Genomic DNA, 15,095 nt, shown 5'->3' with positions numbered 1-15,095 from the left:
TATGTGCTGCTTTTCCTTAGTAAATGGGAACATGAACTCAGTCTCACTCTCACAGACAAAGGGATCATTTCATATGTTTTGCACATAAGTCATCCTTCCCAGATTCCATAAAGCTGGAATAGGTGGTGTAGGGTGCCTTCTCTATTCAAAAAATGTTCCCTGCCACCCTGCAGGTGTGTTAGAGGTGTCAGAGGGAAGGTGGGATCTTACTTCACATTTTTTGGGACTGTCTGATAAAATATCCTATTTCACAGAGCATCCAAAAATTAGTTAAAACTAACTGATAGCCAAACTGAGAACTGACCTGAGACATTTTGGCTGCCTATCCACTGAACCGCCCTTGACAATTAATCTCTGTGGTTAATGAAATTCAACAGATGCAGGAACTCAAAAAAGGAAAGAGGAGCAGCTTTAGAAGGCATGGTTTTATTGGAATGTTTTCCAATTCTCCCAGGACTACCGCTCCTATATGTTTCAGTAGCATCCCTGCTACTCCGTTTCTTGTACTTGGTGGCTTTCACAGCTACCCCTGGAGAGGGGAGGGCTGACCACACACTTCCATTTCTGCATTTTATCCTTCCCCTTCTCGGTAATACCCACCCTACTCCCCTTACCCCTTTTTTCATTTTTTTTCCCCAAGTCTTCTCTCTTTCATCCTCAGTTTCCTACTTGCATTTTCGGGTGGGCATTGATGTCTCATTGTCTAGTCACCATTTCCTGTTACAATTTTATTTTACATTTTTATATAATGAAAGCATTGAAAATGTTTATCCCTCACTCCAATTCCAGGATAACATTTAGAGCAAACTGAAGTTGAGAACATTATCCTGTACTTTGGCATGACTTATGTTGAATTGTGTGAGGCATTCTTGTAAAGATTTGTATTCTTTCCTGTATATTGAAACGTGTGAAGTTCCTGATATCTTGTGCTTCATTCATGTATAATGTGACTTTGTTGAAGGATTTAATAAAGAATAAAGTTAAAAAATATTTTTTTATATTTATGTACACTTTCTATTGTGATAATCCACCTCAACCATTAATCAATCTTTATTTATAAAGTGTCAGGTTCATTTGTTGTGTTACAATTAAATTATTGTAGCTTCACAACATGTGGACTGCATACAGTGCCTTTAAAAAGTATTTATAGCTCTTCAAATTTTCCACATTTTGTCATGTTACAACCGAAAACGTAAATTCATTTTATTGGGATTTTATGTGATAGACCAACACAAAGTGGCCCATAATTGTGAAGTGGAAGGAAAATGATAAATGGTTTTCAAATTGTTTTACAAATAAATCTGTGAAAAGTATGGCGTGCATTTGTATTCAGCCCCCTGAGTCAATGCTTTGTAGAACCACCTTTCACTGCAATTACAGCTGCAATTAAAGTCTTTTTGGGTATGTCTCTACCAGCTTTGCACATCTAGGTAGTGACATTTTTGCCTATTCTTTTTTGCTAAATTCAAATCAACTTGGATGGAGAGCGTCTGTGAACAGCAGTTTTCAAGTTTTGCCACAGATTCTCAATTGGATTTAGGTGTGGACTTTGACTAGGCCATTCTAACACATAAATATGCTTTGATCTAAGCCATTCCATTGTAGTTCTGGCTGTATGTTTAGGGTTGTTGTCCTGCTGGAAGGTGAACCTCTGCCCCAGTCTCAAGTCTTTTGCAGGCTCTAATGCCCTGTACACACGATCGGATTTTCCAATGGAAAAAGTGCGATCGGATTGTGTTGTCGGAAATTCCGATCGTGTGTGGGCTCTATCGGACTTTTTTCGTTGGAATTTCCGACACACAAATTTTAAGTGCAGGATATAAAATTTTCCGACAACAAAATCCAATCGTTTAAATTCCGAGCGTGTGTACACAAATCCGACGCACAAAGTGCCACGCATGCTCAGAATAAATTAAGAGATGAAAGCTTTGGCTACTGCCCCGTTTATAGTCCCAACGTACATGTTTTACGTCACCGTGTTCAGAACAATCAGATTTTTGGACAACTTTGTGTGACCGTGTGTATGCAAGACAAATTTGGCCCAAAATCCGTCTGAAAAAATCTGATGGATTTTGTTGTCGGAATGTCCGATCAATGTCCAATCATGTGTACAGGGCATAACAGGTTTTATTCTAAGATTGCCCTGTATTCAGCTCCATCCGTATTTTCATCAGCTCTGACCAGCTTCCCTGTCCCTGCTGTAGAAAAGCTTAGTGTGTTCAGGGTGATGTGCAGTGTTTGTTTTCAACCACACATAGCGTTTTGCTTTTAGACCAAAAAGTTAAATTTTGATCTAATCTGACAAGAGCACCTTCTTCCACATGTCTGCCATGCCCCCCACATGGCATCTCGCAAACAGCAAATGGGACTTCTTATGGCTTTCTTCTTGCCACTCTATAATAAAGGCCAGATTTGTGGAGTTTACGACTAATAGTTGTCCTGTACTCAGATTCTCCCACCTGATCTGTGGATCTCTGCAGCTCCTCCAGAGTTACCATGGGCCTCTTGGCTGCTTCTCTGATTAATGCTCTTCTTGCCCGGCCTATAACCTATAACCTAACCCTGCATTAAACTTCTCCACAACTTTATCCCTGACCTGTCTAGTGTGTTCCTTGGCATTCATGCTGTCTGTTCACCAAGGATCTCTAACAAACCTTCTGAGGTCTTCACAGAACAGCTGTGTTTATACTGAGATTTACTAATTTACTAATTAGGTGACTTCTGAAGACAATGGGTTCCACTAGACTTTAGTTAGGGGTATCAGAGTAAAGGGGGCTGAATGCAAGCCACACTTTTCATTTATTTATTTGTAAAAAAAAATTGAAAACCATTTATCATTTTCCTTTCACTTCACAATTATGTGCCACTTTGTGTTGGTCTATCACATAAAATCCCAATAAAATACATTTACATTTTTGGTTGTAACATGACAAAATGTGGAAAATTTCAAGGGTTTATAAATACTTTTTCAAGGCACTGTACATTGTGAATTGCAAGAAGATTATACTGGTTTTGCCGGGTATTTACTCAATGTTTGATTTTGCTGCAAATACTGTTTTATCAGTGACTGATGTGTTGCACTAATTTGCTGGTGAATCGTTGTGGATCTACAATAGCTCCCATTGTGAACTCCTATAATATACTGGAATATATTCCTTATTTGTTATGTAAAGTATATAGATATATGTCTGAAGGCTGTATAATAGAATGTGGGACTTAAATCAGTAATTTATATTCAGATTTTTGTGCTTATGATTTTATATCTTGGTAATTTTAGTTTCGATATTCAATAAAGTGATATATGTATATTTTTCATATATTAGAGCTATATATGTTTTAAATATATTATGTAGTCGACAATACAAGCCTTTTATAACAAATCTCTTCATATATATATAAACAATATAAAGTTGACTGGGTTCTAACCCTCCCCTACTCTATCCACAATTAGAGATACTGTACACTTTAATGATTGTGAACAATGAATGAAAATATACAGATGTAACACAAAGTTAGAGCAATGCATTTTATGTTGCACTGGTTGTCAGTATTAGGACATTCGTTTGATATGAAGCAGGTGTAGGTTAAGGGTCACTGTTTCAGAAGGTTAATTAAAATATTCTTCTTTTTTCTCACCTGGCTTGTAAGTTTGGACACTTCCTGAGCCAGTTCAATATCTGGTCGTCCAACACCAGAGTAACCACGGCCAGCTTCTTCACGGGCTTTAGCTTTGTACTGAATCTAAGAACAAATAAAACTATTGTGTTAGACTGCATACAAATAATAGGGTTTTTGTACTCACTGTGGACTTACCACTTTATAAATGGTTCAAATTATTTTCTTGGAATCGATTTAGGGACACAGCCTCTGGAGGCTATAACCCCTCCCACTAGCATATGAAGATAGGGATCTGTGTCCATCAATGGACTCAGAGAAAAGGCTTTTACCGTAAGTACTATTTTCTCTGTCATCCACTGAGGGACATAGCTTGATGGTACTCAAGCAATAAAGGGACATCAAAAACAGAGGGGCAGGCATACCAACACAAACACAGGTGAACCAGCCCAACAAGTAAAAACTCAAAACAAGACTAAGAAAAAAAGAGCTTTAAACAGCCACTTGTAGAACTTTTCGACCAAAACTAGCAGCTGCCAAGACAGATATATGGACCTTGTAGAACTTAGAGGATGTGTCCACAAACGACCAGGTTGCAGTCACAGAGGCCTGATGATGAAAATCTCAAGAGGAACTCATGCTCTAATGGAGTGGGCTTTAATGGGAAATGAGGCACTTTATCAAGTAGGCCTACAAAACAACCTGTCTAATACACTTAGAAATACTGGATCTAGAAACTGAAGAACCTCTTTTAGAGCCTTCTGGAACAACAAACCAGGCATCTGTCTGCCTGAATTAAGTACTTTAGAAGAGATTTCATGGTTTCAAAGAAACAGTGGAGAAAGACTTCCTTGGGAAGAACCAGAGCTGGACAAAATGAAGGTAACACAGTATCCTCATCAAGCTGAAAAGCAGACACCACCTTGGGAAACAAGGAGGTCTTTGGTCTCTAAACAACCAAGTATTTGTGTAAAATCATATAGGGCTTCTGACGGGAGAATGCCTATAATTCAGAGACCCTTATAGCCAAAGTAATGGCCACAAAAAAGGCTACAGCTTCAAGGAAATGTTCCTGTTAGGCTCGAACAGGGTTTTTGTAATACCAGTCGTACTAAATTTGGATCCCATGGTTGGTTTTGGGCTGAGCAAAGAGAGCAATAAAAATGAAAATTACTGAATTAGGCATAGGAAAAGAAGCTTAAAAAAAAAACTGACAGGGCAGACATTTGACCCTTGATAGTGCTAACAGATAAACACTGTTCTACCTCCAAATTAAGAAAAGAAAAAAAAACACTGCCGGCTAAAAAAGCACACCCCCCCCCCCCCCGAATTCTCCCACCACCTTCCAGATGAGATGATAAATCTGATGTAGACTTATGAACTTAACAGAATCTGCAATGCCTCTGTCTCACAGAACTTGGACTAAAGTCAAGCCAAGCTGGCAAAGCCAACAACTGAGAAGCAGGATGGAAAACTGGTCCTTGAGATAACAGATCTGGCCATTCGGATCAGGGCCACAGAGTGTCAGCTAAGAGACCAACAAGGTCAGTGCACTACACTCTGTGAAACCAATTTGGAGCTATTGGAATAACCGGATGCCATAAATTACAATCCTCGGAAGTAGTGGCTGATCCCATGGCACTGCATCCTCTGTTGGGTCCCTCACCCTGGAGACAAATCTGTCCACCTTTGTGTTGAACCCAGATGCTAGAAAACCTACATCTTGTGTTCCGCAAGGGAGACATATGTCTTGAAACAACTCATTATGGAGAGGTCTACCAAAAAGGAGGGAGACATTTATTCTGAGAAAAGTTAAACCAAGAGGGTTATAGCCTCCGGGGGTGGCTTTTAGCTTCTATGTGCCTAGTTTCCATTTATCCTGTAGTCATCAATGTAACCCTGCCTTGTTCAATTATAATTATGCTGTATCCCTCAATGGACAACAGAGAATGCTAGTCATGACAATACACTGTTACTAAGCGCATATGATTTAAGTACTTACATCACTGACTAGTTTAGACACAAGAGTTGCCTTCTGAATATCAGGTCTGTCAATAACAGATGTGTAGTTAAGGTTAGCCTTTGCAGCTTTCCTGTAAGCAACCTACAAAGCAAATTAAAGAGTTTAAATGTTAGATAGATACAGTATATACATGTACATACACACTTACATGCACACACAACCTGAGTAATCAACTCTTCCACATCTGATGCAAGTGACTAAAAAAGGGGGCTGAAAATGGCTTTATGGGGTTGATTTTTTTAAGCCAGATAGGGTGTTCACTTTACAGGGAAATATTCCCTTAGCTTAGTGAATAAGGTGATTTCCATCATCCAATCATGAGCAAGCAAAAATATTGTGTTTTTCCTGGCATGTTGCTGGGTATTCTTTGCAAAGTGAATTTCTATCTCATTCGCTAAGCGAAGGGATACATTCCTTTGTAAAGTGAACAGCCTATTTGCCTTTAGTAAATCAATCCTATGTCTTTATGTAATTTTCTAATATTCACACGCATTAAAACAATCATGTCATATATAAGAGAAATGAAGCACCTTCCTTACATGCTCGCCCTTCCGCTAACACCTGAATGCTGGGTGCCAGGCTGAAACTAAGCTTTCCACACTCCAAACACACTAAGAAAATTAAAAACTGCCAACCACTGATGACGTCACTGTATACACCAGTTTAATCCAACCATACCATACCATAGTACAACCATAATAATAACAGTACCTGTTAAAAAACACTTTCTCCAACACGTTTCACCCAATAGGGCTGATAGATGACTTGTTCCTATTTGGTAAAATGCATTGGAGGAGGCAGCCTTCAGGTTGGGACTGTTATTGTGCTTTTACTGTGGAATAAACTGCTATACAATGATGTTGTTGGTTCTCTTTTTTTCTTTTTTTTTTCTCAATCAATTCATAGACTCAAACATAATAAGAAACTTATGGAAAACATAATGGCTCTATTTCTACTACTACAATTAACAATCATTATAATTGAAAAGAAAAAATATTTTTAATGTGTATAAAAACAGCCACACTACTTTGTGTATTATGCATAAAAATAAAAATTGAGCAAGTGCCCCATAATGAAATCTGGGAAATCCTAATGTTTAACACAAGTTTTTTAAATTTTATTTACTCACATTGCTTTGGGCCTTGGCCACCTCAACTGCGTGCTTCACCTCGGGTGGTTCCTGCATGATAGCGTAGTTGGACTTGCCTTTCTCTTTCACAAACTTTTCTTTGTATTGATTCTGTAAATATTTATTAAGATAAAGTTAAATTTCTTAAAATGTAAATACAGAACTTTATTAGTTTGCTGTTTATTAACTAGATCTAAAGAAATCTTTACAGAAGGTCTCCAGCTTACTTAATTGGGTAACTATGTGGCAAATTAAGTTTATTGTTGATAAATGTAAAGTTATGCACTTGGGGGCTAAAAGTTTGCATGCATCATACATTCTAGGAGAACAGCTGGGTGAGTCAATTGGGGGAAAAGGATGTGGCATAGACTTAATAATAGAAAGCAATGCAAAGCTGCAGTTTCTAAAGGTAGGAAATTCATTTCTTGTATCAAGGATAATAGAGAGAGAGACATAGGGGGAGATTTACTATAACTGGTGCACACAAAATCAGCTTCTAGGTTCTATTGGCAACACTTAATTGAACACGCTGAAGTTGGAAACTGATTAGCTGAACTGAATTTATTCTCCCTTGAAAAGAGGCGATTAAAGGGGGATATGATCATCATATATAAATACATAGGTGGTCCATATAGAGAATCTGTTGTAGAGTTATTCACATTCAGGGGATTACAGAGGACAAGGGGGCACTCTTTACATCTGGAGGAAAAAGATTTAGCCTCCATATGGGAAAAGGCTTCTTCACAGTAATGCCGCGTACACACGGTCAGATTTTCCGACGTAAAATGTTCGATGGGAGCTTCTTGTCGGAAATTCCGACCGTGTGTAGGCTCCATCGGACATTTTCCACTGGAATCTCCAACACACAAAATTTGAGATCTGGATTTCGATTGTGTTTACACAATTCTGACGCATGAAGTTCTACGCATGCTTGGAATCAAGCAGAAGAGCCGCACTGGCTATTGAACTTCAATTTTCACGGCTCGTCATACGTCACCACGTTCTTGACGTTCAGAATTTCTGACAACATTGTGTGACCGTGTGTATGCAAGACAAGTTTGAGCCAACATCCATCAGAAAAAATCCCATGGATTTTGTTGTGGGAATGTGCGATCGTGTGTATGTGGCATAAGAGTTATGAAAATGTGGCATAGACTCACTCACTTTTTTTGGATTGCTTTAAAAAAAGGGCTGGATGCATTCCTAAATACACCAAATGTAACAGGATATTAATATTTATAGGTAAACAATGCCATGGATTGTTGATTAAGGGAATACCCGACAACCTCCTGGGGGATCATAAAATAATTCAACCCCCCATAGTTGGAGCAAATTAGACTATGCTTTATCAGTGTTTTTCGGATCAACTGTGGGAATCGGAATGTGTGTATGGCGGTTTTCTATTTCTTTACTATTTTTGTTGGGTAAACTAGATAAAATTGTTATTTTTTTCAACCTGACTATGTAACTATGGAATGTGTTGTCAGGATCATGTCTAGCTGTCTTGCACAGGGTTGAATGGAATCTGATATAGTACACAGCACTCACCTCGCTAACAATCTTAGTCACTTCTTTGACGTGAGCTGTATCACGGGTTTCAGGGAGAGTGGTAAATGTACCGTGTGGCAGCTGCTTCTTCCCTTCTGCTTTGTATTTGTTCTGAAAGAAAGTTTTACAGATTTAATTTTCAAGTGATGTTTCTTTATACCTTATCATTTTGACTTCTCTCTTCTACCTGCAGGACACATTTATATTAATTGTTCATCATCTTTCATTTTGACCTCTGTTTTTACCAAATAATTATTTTCATATTACAAAAAGGAAGAGCAAAAAAGATTGGGATTAGTTATATGTAATACATTTAATGTGTTGATAGGTATATTGGTATATATGTATTTTGTGTGCTTATGAAAAATAGTTTTACAAAGCTGATTATATATGTTGATCATTTTTGAACCACAAACCACACTTTTCTATGAGGTTACTGCATGATTAATTAATTTTAACATTTCAGTTCAGTTCTATAGGTTGGTAATTTCTAACAATTAGCTTTAAAGTGGTTCTAAAGCCTAAACATTTTTTACTTTAATGCATTCTCTGCAATAATGTTTAGACATCAGTATTGGCCCCTCCCCCCCTAGAGTGGCTCGGGATCGAACCTGCACGAGTGCTCCCATAGCAAGCGGCTTGCTATGAGGGCACTCAAAAAAAGAGGAGGAGTGCTGGCAGGAGACTTGAGAAGAGGAGGTTCGGGCCCGCTCTGTGTAATTCCATTGCACAGAGCAGGTAAGTATACACCTGTTTGTTATTTAAAAAAGAACAAAGGAAGCTTGTTACTATCACTTTAAAGACCCCCAAATCATTAGCAATGATTTTCAGTCTTCAGTGGACCATTTTGGTTGACACATACTAATAGGGTCAAAGAGCATTAATACTGTAAACTAATTGTTGAGGTTCTGTAACAAGTGTACTATGTACTGGGACCCTAAATAAATATCAAAACATGAGCAGTGTTTAGTAAAAGTTTAGGGAGGGATCTGATGCATGTACAGATGACATCTTTTAACTAAGTAGCGAACTAGAAATACATTTTGCATATGTTTCAACAATGATGTGGAGAAACACTGGAATGAGGGTGGACAAAATATTAGAAGGTTGACTGTGCTATTGTAAAAAAAACCATTAGTGAATAACTCAATAAAACACCCTAATAAAACCCCAATAAAACAACATAATCCCATAGCCAAACCTACCTCAGATACAAGAGCACTGGCAGATTTAGCATGGAGGATCTGAGGTGTATCTGAAACAATTCCAAATTCTCCTTGGTACGTTCCTTTATCATACTTTGTCTTGTATTTCACCTGCAAGCAAAGCAAAATATTGACTATAAGCCCATGGCTTTATTTCATCTGTAAAAAGTCGATCAATGGTAAATAATGTGCAGCCAATGTTTATTTCAGGTGGATGGGTTACAATATTAGTATCATTAGTATTAATCAGCATGGGTTTACAAAGGGTCGTTCCTGCCAGACCAATCTGCTAACATACTATAAGGAAGTGAGCTGCCCTCTAGACAGGGGGAGGCCTGTGTATTTGGTGTATCTGGATTTTGCAAAAGCATTTGACACAGTTCCCCATAAACGCTTAATTTACAAGCTATGGTCTACAGGCGTGGACCATAAGGTTTGTTCTTGGGTAAAAAAATGGTTACGGGCGTGTCTAAAGGGTGGTGATAAATAACGTGTATTCAGACTGGTCTGGAGTGGTAAGTGGGGTACCCCAAGGTTTTGTCTTGGGACCAATTCTATTAAATGTATTCATTAATGATATAAAGGATGGGATAAATAGCTCAATCTCGGTTTTTACAGGCAACACAAAAATAAGCAGGATATAGAAATTTTACAGAAAGACCTGAACAAAATAATGGAGTGGGCAACTACATGGCAAATGAGGTTTAATGTGGAGAAATGTAAAGTAATGCACTTGGGGCAAAAAACATAAATGCAAACTATGCACTAGGGGGAGAACCGCTGGGGGGAATCAAGTATGGAGAAAGATCTGGGGGTCCTAGTAGATGACAGATGGAGCAATAGCATGCAATGTCAAGCTGCAGCTACCAAGCCGGCATAAATTTAGCATGCATAAAAAAGGGGATATACTCCAGGATAAAATGATAATCCTGCCACTTTATAAAACTACATAGGCCACATCTGGAGTACTCCATCCAGTTCTGGTCACCAGTCCTCAGAAGGGATGTGCTGGAACTGGAGAGAGTCCAAAGAAGGGCAACAAAATTAATAAGGGGACTGGAGGACCTCAATTACAAGGAGCGACTACTAGCACTAAATGAATTCTTGCTGGAGAAGAGATGCTCGAGAGGGGACATGATAGCGATTTACAAATACCTCAATGGTGATCCCAGCATAGAAAAAAATCTGTTCAGTCTCAGGGTGTGTAAGAGGATGATTGGAGGAGAAGTGATTTAACCTTAAACTGTGCAGGGGGGGGGGTTTCCACTGTCAGGGCGATAAGGACGTGTAACTTTCTTCCAAAATTGGTGGTGGCAGCGGGGAAAAAAAGACTCTTGGATGTGCATCTTAAAGAACACAACATACAGGGATATGGGAAATAATTATAGACACTGACACACGTACACCTACACAGGTTGTACTGGATGGACTATTGTCTTTATTCAACCTTACCTACTATGTAACTATGTATATTAAAAAAAAACTGCCATGGATTGAAACAAGCAATCTGGCTAAAATAAGCAGTTTTTTTATTTCCTTAGGTCTTACCTTCTCTCTGTGAATCCTACAATGTAATGTATACACCTGACTAAACTATAAAGGTGGCATGCTTTGGAGAGGAGGTGGGTCAGGGGTGAAGTTACTAACCTATTAAGCAGACCCAGGTACCTGGCAGGTGAAGATATAGAGATGCTCTAAGCCAGTGGTTCTCAACTTCTGTCCTCAGGACCCACTAACAGGTCAGGTTTGCAAGATAACTTAAATAATCACAGGTGATATAATTTGCTGAATAGGAGAATTTTAATTTACAGATGATGGACTTTTTAGGCATAACAGTCTTATAAAAAATGTATATTTATTACAAGTTTAAAATCAAAACAATCACATACGTTCCTCATATAATTCATTCACAAAAAATAGCCTATGAGCATGAATAACACACCGCCTATACACAGTATAGTCAAAAACCTCAAAGGACCAAACTGATCACTCTTGTAAGTTATAAGAGCTTGATGAGGTAGTGTGTGATAAAGTGCTCAATTCTGCTCTACATGTTGCGCGTAAGTGAAACGCTTCTTCAGGAGCTATGGCGAATTATTCAATCATAAGTAGGAAAAGGATGAGGCAGAAAGTAGTATTCTCAATGATGGTAAAGATTCACAATTATTTCAAAGGAGCTTAGGGAGGTGGTGCTTCAGGAGCCCTATATAATTTAATCTAAAGGGTAATTCTTTACCACTATCAGCAACTTAAAAATAGTCTTTAAGATAGAAAGTGTTGCATAGGACCGCTATTAGAATGCTGGTTTGTTGAGTGTAGGGAATCCTCCCATTGTATACGTGCCTAGTAGCTCATAAATGCCGGTCCCTTGTGCACTAAATTCCTGTCAGGGTCTCCTCCTGTAGCAGCACCGCACAATTAGCAAAGGCACCGCCATTCCCTACACTGAACAAACCAGCATTCTAATAGCGGTCCTATGCAACACTTTCTATCTTAAAGACTATTTTTTAGTTGCTGATAGTGGTATAGAATGACCCTTTAGATTAAATTATATAGGGCTCCCGAAGCACCACCTCCCTAAGCACCTTTGAAATAATTGTAAATCTTTACCATCATTGAGAATTCTACTTTCTGCCTCATCCTTTTCCTACTTATGATTGAATAACTCGCCATAGCTCCTGAAGAAGCGTTTCCTTTACGCGCAACATGTAGGGCAGAATTGAGCACTTTATCACACGCTACCTCGTCAAGCTCTATAACTCACAAGAGTGATCAGTTTGGTCCTTTGAGGTTTTTGACTATACTGTGTATAGGCGGTGTGTTATTTGTGCTCGTAGGCTATTTTTTTGTAAATGAATTATATGAGGAACTTATGTGATTGTTTTGATTTTAAACTTGTAATAAATATCAATTTTTTATAAATTGATATTTATAAAATTAAATTAAATTAATTAAATTTTTTTAAAATTAAAATTCTCCTATTCAAAATATTGGGACATGGCAAATTTTAACCCAGTACCGTAGCCACAGTGCCACTCTGTGGAGATACGAATCCTCAATTAACTTTACACTGATATAATTTGCTGCTCAGTGATTGTAGTATTCTAGTCTGCATCTCCCCAAGGTAATACTTAAAATCTGGCCTGTTAGTGGGTCCTGAGGACAGGTGTCGAGAACCACTCATCTAAGAATTAACCAGATTAAACAAAAAAAATCAAGCCTGATAGACTGTTAACACTAGACACAGATTTTCTTATTGTTGCTTAACATATTTTTACAGCAGCAAGGTGTCTTTAGCAATGACTCAGATATGACTACAGTTTAAAAATCTTTATATAGTCCCAACTATGTATTTTCTTTACAATGTTCTTGAAAATTTAACAGATGTATTTTGCAGTGATGCAAAACTCACATTGCTATTCATTTCAGCATTCTTCAGGGCCAGGACAGTGTTTTTGTCATCTGTAACAGACAGCTTGCATCCCTTCAGGAATTCTCTGTCCAGTTTGTATTCATACTGAAATGAAAAATCAAGTTCAATAGAAAATGTCAGAATATAGCAAAGGAAGAGATTCAAATTAAACAATATTTGTTTAGTCAGTAATTCAGAGTTGTTGTTTTTTTTTAGTATAACCTACTATTAATTTTCATGCCATCTTATGAAGTTGGAAAGGGTGACATATTCATATTAGCTAATTTTCCATACCATACAACCATAATAATGTATTGTAATTGACCACCCTGCATTAAAATTATTGGGAGTCAGGAGTGCTGCAGTGTCTGTGCTCATCCCAAACTGTTAGTAGTAACTATGAAGTTCCAAGAAGGAACCTCCACAACCTCCTTGACCTGTGTCGGAATAAATCTGAGATCAAAGCCCCACACCATATATATATATTCCAGTATAATTTTGGATAAAGGATGGGCCATTATCTCTTGTGGGCCTCAAAATAGACCCTTCAGAAAGAATTGCAGATTTTATGCAATTGTACTTATTGTTACATTACCACTTAAGATGTAAATAGCCTTCTGTTAATTATTCTAAGGTATGCTTGTATGTAATAAGAATTGTACAAGACCACACCTTTGCTTTCTTATTATCGGTCTAAGGGCTAAGACAGAGACAGATATTTGTCTTACAATTCTGTAGCAACGTACATGCCTATGGACCACTAACGTACGAGTACAGAGTAGTGAGTGTGTGTCACGATGCATGCTAAGTCACTTACATCACTCTGCTGTAGAGAAGACTTTGCATTCTGCAAGAAGCCTGGCATGTCAGTAGTCCACTGCCAATGAGCCTTGGTGGCCTCATATTTCTTCTTATAGTTCAGCTGTTTAACAAAAGAAACTTTGTTAAGAAAACTGAGAATTGAGTATTATCATCAGTAGCAGAAGTTCAGAGATGCATTTAAGAGGCAGTTCACAAAAAGAAAGAAGGAAAGAGATAGAAGGGCATATAGTTAATGTACAGAGACAGAGAGTGAAAGAAGGAAACAGTGGATTAGATGCAAGACTGTGAATTTTTGGCCTAGAAAGTAAACACAACCAATTATGGCTTTCATGGTATGAGCAGTTTCCTATAGGCTAAAGGCACTACAAAAGTGTAACGGAGTGTTTGATGTCCATGGTGAAAGGGGCGTATTGTTAGGGTTAGGGAACATAGTTTTTTTTAAAAAGTGGTTTCTCTAGGGTTAAAGGGGTTGTAAACCCTCATGTTTTTTCACCTTAATGCATCCTATTGCATTAGGGGAAAAAACACCTGGCAATCACCAGCCCCCCAGCCCCCCCCCCCCCCCCGTTTTACTTACCTGAGCTCTGAAACTTGACCCAGCGGAGATGCGCTGTCCCTCTGCCCGGGGTTCTTGGCTCTTGATTGGATAGACTGATAGCAGCGCAGCCATTGACTCCCACTGCTGTCAATAAAATCCAATGCCGCGGGGCGCAGCTAAGGCCAGCATTTGTGTCTGTGGACGCAAATACTGGACTCGGGAGTGCACCCGCAAGGTAACCCCCTCGGGAGAACACTTCTCCTAGGGGGTTATCTGATGTGGGGAGGAGCCACAAGAGCCACCGGGGACCCCAGAAGAGGATATTCGGAGCCACTCTGTGCAAAACGAGCTGCACAGTGCACATAAACCGGTATTTACTGCTTTATGATTAGCAGTAAAATGTTTTTCCAAAAATGTCTTGCCATTCATCAAAAAATGCTTGTAAAATAAGGCATGCGTTATTGCTTCAAAATGTGCAGTATTTATCTTGTGAAACCGATATGTATTTTATTGCATGACATCATATCCAGCGGGCATTACTTCTTTTCTGGTGGAAACTTTTGAGGGACCTTGCAAAAGAAGGAGCAATGGCAGAGAGACCAGAAGAAAAAGCTCAATGTCCTGGATCTTGTAGAACAAACGTTGCTTTTTTTAAACACTTCCATACCCTGCTCCTTGAGGTTTGGCACCTCCTTACCAAGCAAATTTTACACATTCCTTAAATGTTGCATGCCTGGACCACTACTTATTTAATGCATGTTTTTTTACTTTAGTGAATTGGCTTTTATGCGGTACTTACCGAG

General features: G+C 38.6%; 1 protein-coding gene across 22 annotated transcripts in view; it reads right to left on the bottom strand.

Moving 5' to 3' along the window:
* Window positions 1–15,095, bottom strand: part of NEB (nebulin) — a 309,390-nt gene that overhangs the window by 52,951 nt on the left and 241,344 nt on the right. For all 22 annotated transcript variants that reach the window (XM_073634160.1, XM_073634162.1, XM_073634163.1 and 19 more), the window contains exons 116-122: window positions 13,750–13,854; window positions 12,933–13,037; window positions 9,521–9,631; window positions 8,316–8,426; window positions 6,768–6,878; window positions 5,618–5,719; window positions 3,637–3,741 (exon numbers count right to left, since the gene is read on the bottom strand). In XM_073634160.1, the coding sequence (XP_073490261.1) occupies window positions 3,637–3,741; window positions 5,618–5,719; window positions 6,768–6,878; window positions 8,316–8,426; window positions 9,521–9,631; window positions 12,933–13,037; window positions 13,750–13,854 (750 nt within the window). The remainder of the gene's footprint in view (window positions 1–3,636; window positions 3,742–5,617; window positions 5,720–6,767; window positions 6,879–8,315; window positions 8,427–9,520; window positions 9,632–12,932; window positions 13,038–13,749; window positions 13,855–15,095) is intronic.

Source organism: Aquarana catesbeiana, linkage group LG06 (assembly GCF_042186555.1).
Source record: "Aquarana catesbeiana isolate 2022-GZ linkage group LG06, ASM4218655v1, whole genome shotgun sequence".
NCBI classification, from domain to species: domain Eukaryota; kingdom Metazoa; phylum Chordata; class Amphibia; order Anura; family Ranidae; genus Aquarana; species Aquarana catesbeiana.
Note: the sequence above shows the minus strand (reverse complement) of the source record. Positions and strands in the feature narration are given on the sequence as shown.